Source organism: Calonectris borealis, chromosome 20, assembly GCF_964195595.1.
Source record: "Calonectris borealis chromosome 20, bCalBor7.hap1.2, whole genome shotgun sequence".
Lineage (NCBI taxonomy): Eukaryota > Metazoa > Chordata > Aves > Procellariiformes > Procellariidae > Calonectris > Calonectris borealis.
In genome coordinates, this window is record NC_134331.1 from 7,186,385 (window position 1) to 7,199,736 (window position 13,352).

A 13,352-nucleotide genomic window follows, 5' to 3' on the forward strand; every position below is an offset into this window, starting at 1 on the left:
AGGCTAAATCCAAGGACCATAATGAATGTAGCTCAACTAAGAAGAGGTAGGAACAGCTGAAACAGCTGCAAATGAGATGGTCCCTGCTTTATTTTTTCCCCTTCCCACCCTGACTCCTCCATTTTAAGTTGGTCCATCCAGTTGGGCTGCTGTACAATAATAATAAAAGGGATTGTCACAAAAAAATTGTCATCAGTGCTGCTCTGACACTCCGCCTGCCTAGCGGGAGCTGGAACCAACAAAATGACTGTAGCAATAATGAAATTTTAATGTCTGGTTAAGGTTGTCTTTAACATGACAGTAGTGTGGGAGTTTGATGGGGCAGGATACAAAGGTGACGTGCCATCTCAAGCATCCAAGGTTCACTCTTCAGCTGCGGGGACACTCATTAGGGGAGCACCAAGAAGTCAAATGCAGCAGCAGGTTAGAGAGCAAGACAGACTCTGGGTGCTAATGAGCTTTAATGCCGAGATTAAGCCTGGTTTATCACTCACAGAACTGACCTAGGCTCACCTAACACAGACAAGCTTTACACTCTAGCTAGACTCTCAGAGTTAATTTGCACAAACGGTACTCATCTCTCAATCAACAGACCTACTTATTTCAGTCATTTTTATTCGGAAAAAGAGTGAACTCTACAGTCTGGCCTTAAACCATGACAATAGTTTCAGAGAGAAGAGCTCACAAAGCACCACTACAGGTAGCATCAGTGGGAAATATCTGCTCCTATGCCTCCCCCCACCCTCTCAGCTATTCTCTTTTCTCTTCCCTTCTTCTTAAAGCGAAGGTTGGCCTTCAGCGTTGTGAAGCCAAAAAATTCAGAGATAAATAAAAGATGGGATCAGGTAACTACAGAAAAGAAATATGTTAATCAGAGAAATCAGAGCAAAGGCAGAACTGTCCTGGTACATTGTTTTACCCCAAACCAATTGCATGCACAGCTTCTCTCCAATATCAACTAAACAATGTAAACATAAAGTTTAAAACTTGATTTTTGATACCCAGAAACTCCTATTTCTAAAAGAATCATGTTTAACTATGATCTGTACAAACACCCTGCAACTGAATCTGCCCAGCCAGTGGTGGTATGAAGAGAGCAGCGCCATCCCTAAAGAATCGGTGTAAGACCACAGTGGCCCAATTGCAACGTGCTTACAATAACAATGCTTCAAATACCCAAATGAGCCAGGACCTTCACACTTTGCCACAAAGAGGCTTAGACATGGAAAGTAAATTTTTGCAGGTCACCAACATGTAAGCAAGAGGTAGCAACTCTGTATCAGGGCAGGAGAAAAAAGGGAAAAAAAGCAGCAGACAGAATAGCATTGCTGCATATGAAGATTACCACTGGCCACAATTTTCCATCCGATAAATCTTCAAGTAGTAAACCATTTCCCCAGAAGATATACTTTGTTTTTTCAAAGGAGACAAAACATAAAAGCATAAAGTTTTTTAATGCTTTTTGTTTCACATTGCCTGCTCTCACCTCCCCTTGTAATGAAAAGATGATATCCAGAACATGGAGGCTTTTCCCCTTTTACTTTTCCGTGTTTCCAAATGCACATAATACCAAAGGGAAATGAAAAAAATTGCATGTCTGAGGTGAGGGAGATTCTAGAATACAAGTCACTCAACTAGGGGGGAAAGGAGAGATAGAAAAGGAAGAAATGAGAAGTATGCTTCTTTTTTTTAATTGCACAAGTGTCAAATGTATTTCTGTATTCTCAGAAAGTTTCAGAACGAAAAAAGAAATTATTACTTCTGAAACTAAATGACTTTGACATTTGAAACAACTCTGTGAAATAGTTTTTCTTCTCCCCCTCCTTCATTTCTTATTCTGTTCTAGTTTAAAGCTTTATGACACTGGCACATGACATTACTGTAAATGATCTAAGTTTTATTACATTGACTTCACCTCTCACGCTGCCGTGAGATCAGCACAGGGACAAGGTGCCAGCTCACACAGGCCCAGCACAGAATCAAGGCTGCTGGTCGTAGAAAAGCCTGAACGCATTCCTGGGAAGATCTCTGGCTGCTTGCCGCTATGCTCTCCTCCAGCTCAGCCAAATAACGTGCGACTGGATAATGGCCCATCATATTCACAGCAGTATCAGGAGACAAATGGAGCATTAGCTTACTGGAAAAACCAAAGATCCCATTTAATAGGTTTCTCAAAGGAATTTACTTAAAATTAAATTTTAAATAGTAATAGTCTCTTCATTTTAATACATTACAAATTTACACATGTAGAAAGGAAAGGATTATATCTCCAGTGGCATAGCAATTTGCCTACCTGGTAGGTTAGACCCATCTCAAGATGCTTTATATTCTTAACTGTAGTGATTAAATAAGCTCCATTTTAAGGAGTGCCTCATGCGACTCAGGGTTTTTTTCAGATATTATTTATTTTCAGGAGGCAAACTTTATTCCTAAGTCCCAGACACTACATCTACCAACTATGTCACTTGAGCTAAAACGGTCAGAGCTGTGATCAGGGAGGCACAGTTATGTTGAAAGCTGAAGAACAGATATGACCTTGAGTTTTGCTACAGAGAGTGTCTCCCGGTGGGGCTTCAATCCTCCATTAAAGCAAGGTGGGACCTTGCCTCCCTACCATCTGCCCCATGTCACAACATCCTCAAGTTTTACTGTCCTACCCCCAGGAAACATGTGGAAGGGAAGGACACACAGGCTTTTGTGTCCAAAAGATCTTTGTGAAGTATCTCCCACAAAGCCACAGTGCACCTGAGCAAAAAAAGATTCTTCTCCCCTTGGGCATTTTTTTTTTCTAAAAATCCTTTTTCCTGCAATTCCAGAATTGCAAATGGGAATTCCAGAAGGGACTCAGCCATGCTGGTCAGATGTTGACGGTGACAGTTTTATCAGCTGCCCCCAGCCTCCTGCACTGAGGACTGTACTTCTGTCTGACTTGTTAGTGTGCTGGTTTGAAGGAAATGGCAATGACTGCTTTTCTTGAAAAACACGAACAATCACATTCACATATTCTATCGAAATGAATGTCATTTTCATGAGCTTCATTAATTGACACTGTCACTGAAGGACTCCATAAAACCTTGATATTGGCAGCTTTCACTGGTATTAAATTTTGCTCACAACTCTCAAATCCAGACTTTGAATTTGCCAAACAGATTCAAATATAGTCTATTATGCCGTTTACACACAAATGAATGATAATAGGTCCTGGAAAATACTCCAAATCTAGTGATAAATATTTATACTGCCCTTGACATTGAGAATCTGAGGCCCAAATCCTTTAGTAATAGCTTCCATTCAATTCAATTCAAGAATCTTGAAATCTTGGAGGATTTGAGCTTGAGTACTTAATTGCTTTTAAGTTCAGGATGTTACAAACGCAGCTACCCTTTGAGAGAGCATAACTTCATAGACTGATGTCTGAAAAGACCATTAAAGTTACCTATTTTGATCTCCTACCTAACACGAGAAAGAACACAGATACCTGACGCAATCATTTGTGAAGAGATTTGTAGAAGTGGGACTCAGTTATCTGAAGTTGGATGCAGTTAACAAAGATCTGTATCATGTTTAAATACCTATAAACACTGAACGTTCTGTGTTTATCACAGTGTGGCAGAAGGGGAAGCTAATATATAAAGAACTGTGTGGACCATACCATCCTACTGCAGAATCCCTCCGTTGCAATGACCTGCTACCACCTTTCACTTTACTCTTCCTCCGCTGGAATGAATTTAGTTGAAAATATAATGGAATAATTGAAATTTGATGTTTTATTATTAATTTAGGGCCAAATTACATAAGTTATGGGTTTTTTTTTTAAATAAACTTGTACACATGTCACAAGAAGTACATTGTTTGTCATCTTCCTTGAAAGAAACATTTCTTTCTTACTACAGCTATCCTAAATCATCTTGAACTACAAAAAATGTAAACATGATACACGATGAAGCAAAAGGGGAAATTATGCAGAGGGGAGACGGGTGGCACTTTGAGCCAACACAGCAGGAAGTTACATTTCCAGAGAGCAGCATGACTTTTAGTCCAAATCTACCAAAATTTCACAGAATGACTCAAGGTGAAGGAATATCCACAAACGTAAAGGTTAAAGGGGTGCTTGTTAAAGGGAGACTATCTCAAAGACAAGACTGAGGTATTGTTTACTCTTGAGAGTTGCTGCAACTTCCTGTTGAATTACTCAAGAGCCTCTGGATGAAGAAGGACCCAGCACTCCACGTGGGATGGGAAAAAAAAAAAGACATCTGTCAGGATACCAAGACACAGGGTAGGCAAGGAAACTGAGCTCTGTCAGCTAAGCAGGATCAAAAGGAACAAGCCTGGATCTCATCCACAATTGATTAGAAGTTGCGGTCTCCCCTTTGAAGCGCTCTATCACTTGTCCTCTCATTTCCTATTTATGCTGTTAAAAAAACCAACACCAAAACCACAAGCTGCTGCCTAAGCCTAGGCACTTAGTCTGTCTGTTGGCTAAGGTGTTTATATGACCCATCATCCCAAAAGTACCCAAGTACTGCAGAGCACTTAATGTTTTATCCTCACAGCAGCCATAGTGCCATTTTTTACCCAGAGAGTCTGAGCTGCAGAAAAACAACGTATCTTTACACTGGAACAGAATCTGGTTTTCTAAGCTCGTGTTATTTAGTCGCTACGCCAAAACACTTTTGCAGCAAACATTCCCTAGGAGATCACTTTGTTCTCCTCTCAGAGGAACCGCTCACGTTTTACTACAGTGGAGGACGTAAGCAACAAGTAAGTGATAATTCACCGGTATCTACTTTCTCAGATATAGAGATTGCGGGTCACGCTAATTGGCATGCCTATCTAGCACGCTTACTATCACATAGTAAATATGTGACATAATAAATAGGAGGTAATTATGGGCAATAGTAAATAACACACCTAAAGACTGCCTTGTGTGGGTATGCACTATCACATTCATCTCCTCCCAAAAGGCATTTAGCATGGGAACACTGCTAGAAGATATTAGTAATTAGCTTCAAATTCTCAACTGAAGTAGACAGTATGTTTCTAAGCGTTCAGATGAAGAGATTGTTCATACTGCATTTTGAAAAAATAATGTTCTGGTTGTTCCTCTTTTATATATAAATACCCTACATTTATATTAACAATTTGCTGATTCCATGTTCAACAGGTAAAGCAGTAGCTGGAAGCCAGAAGCTTTTATAGATTTCTAACGTGACCTTTCCTTTAATTTCTTATTTCTAAAATGGGTTGAACAGGAAATTATTTTGCCTCTGCACAAACACAAAAAACCCAACCCGTTGACATTTCCAGCAAAATTCCCCACCCTGCATCACAGTGAAGAGTTGAAACCTTAACACTTTTGAAAGCCAAAAAAATCCAAGATAAATCAATCATCTGTTAAAGGTGCTATATTTCAATGTAAACATTTTCATGAGCTAATTCTAAACTGTTTTGTTTTGATTCTGAGCTCCTTTTAGCAGAAAAGTATTGTAGTTGGTTTAAACTCCAAAACAAAGAACTGTTTAAATTGGAACAGCATGTTTCCTTTCACTCTAAACAGTTTTAAAACTGACCCCAACATGTCATTCAGCTTCCAAAAATATCTAGATTTTCTTTGACAAAGAATGGGGAAAAAAATCTAAGTTCATCAGCTATGAAAAAGCGAACATTAATACTGGTTCATATTTTATCAAGTTCTTGATCTGAACTGCAAAACTGAACACCATTAGTTTGTGTGCACAGGCCAGTAACTGCCTTTCACCTTGTTCTCCCTTCTTCAAGTGTACAGCAGCACGAGAAACCCCAACTTTTGTGGACAGATTTCCAAAAGAAGCCTCTACCTACGTTTTCTTACGGAACAGCATATTTACACAGCAAATCATTTCAAGGTGACTGTCATCTACATGGTCATCACTTAAGATCTCTCATAAAATCAGTTCACTGTATGCACTCCTGTTAACAGAGAAAATACCACCGGCTGCCAAAAATCGGGTATAAGACTCTTGGTCACGGAGTTCAATCTGCTGGTCACTGGGTCACATGTTCCATTTCACACAGTTATTGAGTACCATTTTTTAAAACAATTAAACAGATGGAAGGTTGTTCTGACTCTAAACAACTCTGGACCATTCTGAAGAAACAGAACAGGACTACACTTATTAAGTAGTTTGCCCATTTGTTTAAGGAATACTGCTCATCTGTTTTCAATCAGTCTCCTTTTATTCTTTAGTAATCTTTCATGTTGAGGTAGAAGTATGTGATAATTACACAAAAAAAGAAGTTTCTGGAGAGCCTTGTAACACATGCCTGACATCTTCCTTCACAGACTTGGACAGAAAATGCATTCCTCTGCCAATCCAAACTACCATGTTTCTTATCAGCTGGTGTTAATCACATTTGAACTATTACTTTGAGCAAGGCTGAAGGTATATTTTTTTAATTACTATTTATGCTCTGTTAAACACATTTAGATCTCTTCATCATTTATGCTGTAAATAAATGTTTATTAATTAAAATATCTTCCCTGGATTACCTTTATATTACTTCCTGCAAATTTAGTTTTGAAAAGCTTTGGCAATATTAAAACCAGGATACACTACCTGAGCGTAGCATACACCAGACACAGCACCGCAAAGGGTACCATACTTGAGTGTAACAGTACTGCATAAAGTACAGAATGATACATTCACTTCATACTTAAAACCAGCAAAACTGCCTGAACAGTATTGATACATTAATGTATCAATAAACTGTTATCAAAAGCTTTGGCCACGAAGAGTAGCTGCGCTACAAGCCCTCCTTGAGAAGCTAAGTCATGCTTCTCAAGGCAGTCAATAAACTAGTGAGCATGTTGATCTGTTTGTGCTTGTTCCTGTTCTATAAGTGTTTACAGTAGAAATAAGAGGTGAAAATACTTGTTTGAGCAAGCTTATCTGCCAACTGTTGTAGCAGAGAGCGTGCAAAGCACTTAGAAACGAAATCTGAAACTGAACAAAGAAATGTAACCAAGGGGCTTAGGAGCCTAAGTCCTCTTTAAAAAGTAATGTTGGGACAGGATGGAGCTCAGCATTAAGTCCTCATAGCCAGTTGCTTGTGTTGTCCTTTAATAGCTTTCTAGCAGTGATTCATCTTCAGACATTTCTTTTCATTCCTGCTCATCTTTGTTTGAAAAAATCTCCCTTGAGCTAAATCAATATAAGAGAAAGGCACATGCAAAAATTGTGATTTATTGGAGAGCAGTTCCAGATTCACCATATATGCTCAAATCCCCATGGCTTCATACAGTCTAAAGTGTCTGCCTACACAGCACAAAGAGGAAAGCAGCATGCTGTACCTTAGGGAAATACTGCACCAAGTACTTGTAACAGCATTTACACACTTCACTATCAGAGCAGACCATGGCAGCAATTTCCAAACTTTTCTGCTTACAAACCCAAAGCCTGCTGCAATCAGCCTTTCCAAAAGGCTGACGGCTCCAAATACTAACATAAGTCATTGCAATCCTCCGAGGCTTGTGACCAGCCTTGGCTGTCACGAACCCATCACTCTTTAGCAGTAAGAGTGCTAAACTTAACAGGGAGCACTTAACAAGAGGGAGCACCTCCCGGCTCATCAGAGGGGTTCTGAAGAGCAGCAGCAACACTAAAACAGGACCCCTCAGAAGAAGGCAATAGCCGTGTTCATCGCTACGAGGTCCAGAGGTGGACTACAGCTGTTAGGAGAGCTGCAAGAAACACCGCATCTCCTGCAGGAAGGCGGGAGCTGTGGCATGGCCTGGGGTCTTGTGGGGTCCCTTGGGGCCTTGTAGGGTTTTGGCTCTGGTCTGGAGATGCTGAATCGCGAACAAGAAAGGTGCTACCGGCCCTGCTCCTCAGCCGGCTGCGGGAGGAGTCACCGCACCCGCCGGCTCTCGGGACGGCCAGCCGCTGGGGCTAGGCGGGCAAGGGAAGAGATGCAGCTCAGCCCCTCCGAAGCCGCGGGACTGACCCCTCCCTGCCCGCTCCGGCCCCTCAGACCCGGCGCGGCAAGCACAAGGCCTCTTTCGCGGCGGCAGAGCGGGGCACGGCGCTTCTCCGCCCCGGGGCAAACCCCGCAGCCGGCGCCGAGAGGGCTGCTCCCCGCTTCCCCCCTGCCGCTCCGCGCAAGCCTCCCCACCCAACTTTCTCCTCAGCCCACGGGGCGGGAAGCGGGGGGGAGGGAGGCGGCACCGCCGGCCGCGCTGCTTACCCAGAAGCGGGACCCGCAGAAAGCCTCCATGGCCGCGGCAGGGGCGCAGAGCCTCCTCCAGGCCCACGCCGGGCACCAGACGGGGGCAGAAACCGGCTCCTTCCCTCCTGGGCGGATCGGGGGCGGGGAGGAGTGGGCCCGGCGCGCCCCGTCCCGCCCTCCCCGCCGGCGGCGGGAGGCGCCAGCACCGCCGCCTCGCTGCCCTCGCCCCCTCAGGTCGGAGGCGCCGTCCGGGGCCGCGTCGGCTCGGCGACGCTTCCTCAGGCAGCGAGGCGCCCGCCAGTAGGTCCAAGGCCTCCCCTCAGCCGGCGGGGCAGCGCGGGCACTGCAGGGGCGACCCCCTGCCCCACTGTGGCAGCCCCGCAAAGGCCGAGCACCCCCGGCTGGTGTCACAGGGAGGGAGAGGGGCTGCCCAGTCCTCCTCTGGCCCCTAAAGCCTGGGCACCGCTGCTGAGATGTGGCTTCGTGCTTTCCAAGGGTGACCTCCCTGTGGAAGGACCAAGCCCCCAGGAAAACATTTTCAGTGTGACCTGCTGGGACAACCAGACCCCTGCTCTTGTTTGGGACATTGGTGGTCCCCACATGGCAAGCGAAGGGTGGGCTGAGGGACGGTCACCCAGGGTGGTGGGGAGCTGGGGCATCTGCTGGGTTTGAGGCTGGCCGTGTCCACCCATCCAGACCACTCAGGCTAACATTAATATCTTGGAGATGCTTGTCGTCTCTCCTTTAGAGCGGTGTGGAGTGTGGTTGCCTCAGCGGGAGTTAAATGAGCGTCACATCTCTTATCCATCCATCTGCAGCCTTCATGCTGATTGCTTCCGCTGTAAGACAGGTGGTTAAACCAGTGGCGTGGATCTATTTTCAAAAGCTTTCAGTCAATAAATTTCATGTATATGTGTAACTAATAGATTTTGTAGTGTAGCACCTTGGACACAATCTGCATTTCACCTCCCCATGATGCAGAAGCACTGTTTGCTTTCCTCTTGGGCAGGACTTCTCCTACAGCATTATTGACCTTCCAGCACCTGCTGTTTGTCCACCCACTTGCGGTAGCATCTGGTTCAATAACATCATCTCACGCAAAGCACCCTGCTGCCACAAATCTACTTAAATATTTTAAGAATTTGAGTTTCCTTCCTCGTTGGAAGGTGAGGAACCATCAGGCAGAAAGGTGTTGTCAAAAATGCTCACCAGAACAGAAGAGATGAGAAGCACAGTATTGCTGTGTCCCAAAAATATTTCATCCCTAAAGAAAAAATATTCTGCTAATATTTTATGAAGACCACTGAAGATGCTAGGGGTGATACCCACTCAGAGTACTATCAGAGGAAGCCATGTGCTTCCCACGAACAATGCTGAGAATTTGGTTTAGACATTTACTACAATCTGGCTAAAGGGACGCAGTTCTTATAGGGAAGATAGGATCTTGCCCAAGATAAGATTCTCGGGTGATTGCCTGCAAGATTTGAAATCTCAGACTGATCCAGGCTAATCAGCACAATCACATTACAATCCTCTCAAGGAAATATTAGGGGAACCCTAGCCAACTGGGTGAACAAGATCTTCTAAGGACATTGTGGGTTGTCTTTGCAAGTCTTACATCGAAACTTTTGTTCAGTGGAATTGCACCACAATAAAGGTTTTAAGAAAAGTCAGTAATAGTTGGGAGTTACTCCTTTATGGCTCTTTAAACCTACTCTTCTGCAACAACCTGTGAGAGCAGTTGCTCCAAGAGAAGCGCTGAGAATTTGATCTCTCTTGACACACAGACGTGCATCTCTGTTTCTTGCACTGAGGAGCAGAACTCGGTGCAGTTTGAGAATGTGCTGTAACGTAAGACCAGCTCTGGCATTATAAGATGTCACAGGTACAGAGGCACCTCACGAACAGCTACTGTAGACTGTGTGTACAGGAGGGGAGAGGTTTATTTTATCAGTGTGCTGCACAGTTCCATTGACATGTGCAATGTGAATTAAACTCTGATTAAATTATTGACTTCAGTGGAATTGTTCCACCATATCTGTGGAGGAAGGTCCTGTATTAGGGTATTTCCCTGGGTCTCACAGGACGCTAAAGTAGGGGGCCCTAAATGATTCTGCCTCTTGCTTCATGCTCCTAATTCATGGTGGGCAGCTTCTACCTTCGGTAGCAGTCCGTGCCATTAAGCAGGGATGGTACTGATGAATAGGTGCTAACTGGGGTGCCAGGTCTGCCTGCGTGCCCCACCACAAGCTTGAGGAGAGCCACCAGGCAGCCAGCCTGGACCTCACAGCAGACCCTGCTGACTTGCACTGACTTTGCAGCGTAGTTACTGACTTCCAGGTGCTGTCTGGCAAAACACACTACCAGAGAGGAAAAAATCAAAGGCAGGCATATTAAAGTCTCAGACAGACAAGATGGGGAGGGAAGCTTGAAAGCTCCTGGGAAGGGCCATGGTAAAGGATTCTGCTGAACCTGGTGCAAAGCAGAGCCTGAAGCACTATCTCAGGCAGCTCAATTTGGTCCCGTTTCCTTTTGATGATGGGAAGGAAGACGGATGTACCTAGAACATGTCATTACTCCTGTGATGTTCCCCCAAATGCAGGCTGGCTGTGCAGGAAAAGGAAACGGCACCTTTGGTGCAAATGTTAGGGAGGTCATGAACTCACCTTTTCTCACTGGACATTTATTCCGGGGAGTGGCAAGATCTGATCTCGGTTCATTCAGTAATGTATTTGCATCCTTTTTTCCATGCCAGCTGCACAGTAAAGGACTTTTCACCTGCTAACACATAGAGCAGGTCAAGCCAGCGCAATCATGAAGCGCCTACAAGGCACACCCAGGGCCACGCAGCAGAAGGTTAGCTATCAACTAGAGCAATTGGCTGCAGCAGGACAGGAGGTAACGTGAGAGAGAAGCTGTTTGTGTAAGCACAGTACCAGGTATGAGGCAGGCTTCTTTTCATATCGCACCTCATGCTGATTTGCAAAGCACTAAAAGCAAAATGAAGTGTGACTGACTCCTGAAGAAAGCCGTATAAAGAAGGACATTTAGAGTTGAGGGTTGGGGAGGGCTTGAGCATGTGCAGCTCTGGAAGTCACAGTTTTATGGTTAGTTGACTGCTGTCTTGGAACAGCAGAGGCTTCGGCTTCCTTTCTGAGACCCACAGAGGTGTCACATTTTACAGATGGTAAGAAAAAGAGGCTGCCAAAGTAGCATTTACAGCAAGGCTCTATACATTTACTTTGTAAGAAAGGGGATGACACCTTGTTTTAACACATATAAGATGTGGACTTGTGACAAACTCTGCTTAAAGTCAACACTGCATGAGTAGCAGCAGACTTCGGGTTTCTTCTTCTCAAACTGTCAATGATGTTGCATATAGTGTGCATCCCTTTTCCTGCAGGAAAGGATTTAACTTTCATTTCCTCATTTCTGGAAAGCGCAATGAGCAGTTTAGAAGTCCCATGATAAAACAGATGAGGGAGTGGGCCGGGAATTTGCAGCCCCAGTTTTTACTCACAGCTCTGCTTTTGGGCATGTATCAATCGATAACGTGGCTTTGTAGGCAAGGAGTAGAAGGCAAGGTTCCCCTGGCTGGAAGAACAGAGGCAGCAGTTCCCTGGAAAGCCGGTGCAGGGAGGTTGGGAGCACGCTGCATTTGGCCTGAAGCTGCACTATAAAGACATTCTGTTCACTGTGGGGTGAGATGGGGTTCACCCAGTGCATCGAGGCTCTGTAAAAGGAGAAAATGGTATGACTCCTCCAGGATGCCGTGTGTAATACCGTCTTCCCCTGTTACGTGAGTGCTCCTACATTTCATACTGAGAGCAATGAGCAGGAGAAGAATCTAGACATGCTGAGAACTGCCTAGATCACCCCAAAGTGATCCTGGAGCTGCTCCAGTGGTGAACAGCCAAACTCTGAATGCACTGGGCATCTCTCTCTTGCCTGCTAGATAATTCCACAAACATCCTCTCAAGTGCCTACAGAGGTTGATGGAAGCCATGGCAGGTGTAACACACCCCAGCTTGTGGGTGGTTTAGCTGCAGAAGGAGCTTAGTGTGATGGACAAACAGCAACAGACAAGCAGCATGTGGCACTTGGGCCTTCTAGAGCTAAGACCCAAACTATGCTACTTCGGCCCCTGACACAATTGCCACAGCTTATGCTCTCCCCCTGCCAACTTGGCCACCGCAGAAACCCCTCCTACTTTTAATGGGCTGAAGCCGTTCAGGATTTCACCGCAAAATGGGCAGAATTTACAGTGGTTGCAGGAATCCAAGCGCCGGGTCCTGCTTTGTTTGAATGAACATGGAGTTGTCACCAGCCCTTGGCCATGCTGAGCTGGTGGCATCCGGCAGAGGGTTCTGCGCTGCCTTCGCAGGTGTCAGCACATGCTGTCCACTGCAGTATTTTTCCTTTGTAGAATGACTCCAGTATTAACTTATTCATGATTTCCCCCGGAACAGCTGTATTCTGCTTTCTGTTTCCATAAAAGAATTATTAGCACAGTGTAATTAAGTGGTTTAACCATCCTTTTCATTTCCCAGCTGGAGCTGCAGGGGTCTTTGGTATTAAAGAGTATTAAATAGATATGGAAAGATAATCTATTCAGGACCTTTGAAAGCTTGCCAATTATAGCATCCAGTGACTCAAGCAATAATAGAAAATGCCAGAGGATGTTGCAGGATTATATAGTGTGTTGTAAACATATCCGAAGCATTGAATGCAACATGTAAAAACCACCTTAAAGTCCAATCACCCTCAAATGCGAAAATGCCATTGAGGCAATGGCTTTTGCTGATGACGCTGAAGACCACGCCAAACCAAACAGAAACAGCAGGTTACGGGGGACGTCAGGAGCAGCCTGAACTAATGCACACAAATATCCCAGCTAAACCACTTCATGGCATTGCCATCTAGTGACAAGCACTCAGCCTGCACCCAAGCGACCACCGAACCTCTGAGCACCTCAGCACAAGCCATGTAAGATAAGACCTGCTTGATTATCCTCCTCCCACGCTTGGCCAAGCAGAGGTTCAAGCTCATAGGTTGTGGATGTATCGTAGCTGTATGTGAGTGCACAGCCCGTACAGGGATTGGCACGCACAGGGAGGACTGTGTGCTGGGCTGTATGTTTTACA

The 13,352-nt window shown here is 44.7% G+C and overlaps 1 protein-coding gene across 2 annotated transcripts in view; it reads right to left on the bottom strand.

Annotated features, from left to right (window-relative positions):
* Positions 1-8,295, bottom strand: part of ABCC3 (ATP binding cassette subfamily C member 3) — a 52,404-nt gene extending 44,109 nt beyond the window's left edge. For both annotated transcript variants that reach the window (XM_075169665.1, XM_075169666.1), the window contains exon 1: positions 8,227-8,295. In XM_075169665.1, the coding sequence (XP_075025766.1) occupies positions 8,227-8,256 (30 nt within the window). In that variant the 5' untranslated portion in view covers positions 8,257-8,295. The remainder of the gene's footprint in view (positions 1-8,226) is intronic.
* Between the last annotated feature and the right edge of the window lie 5,057 nt (positions 8,296-13,352).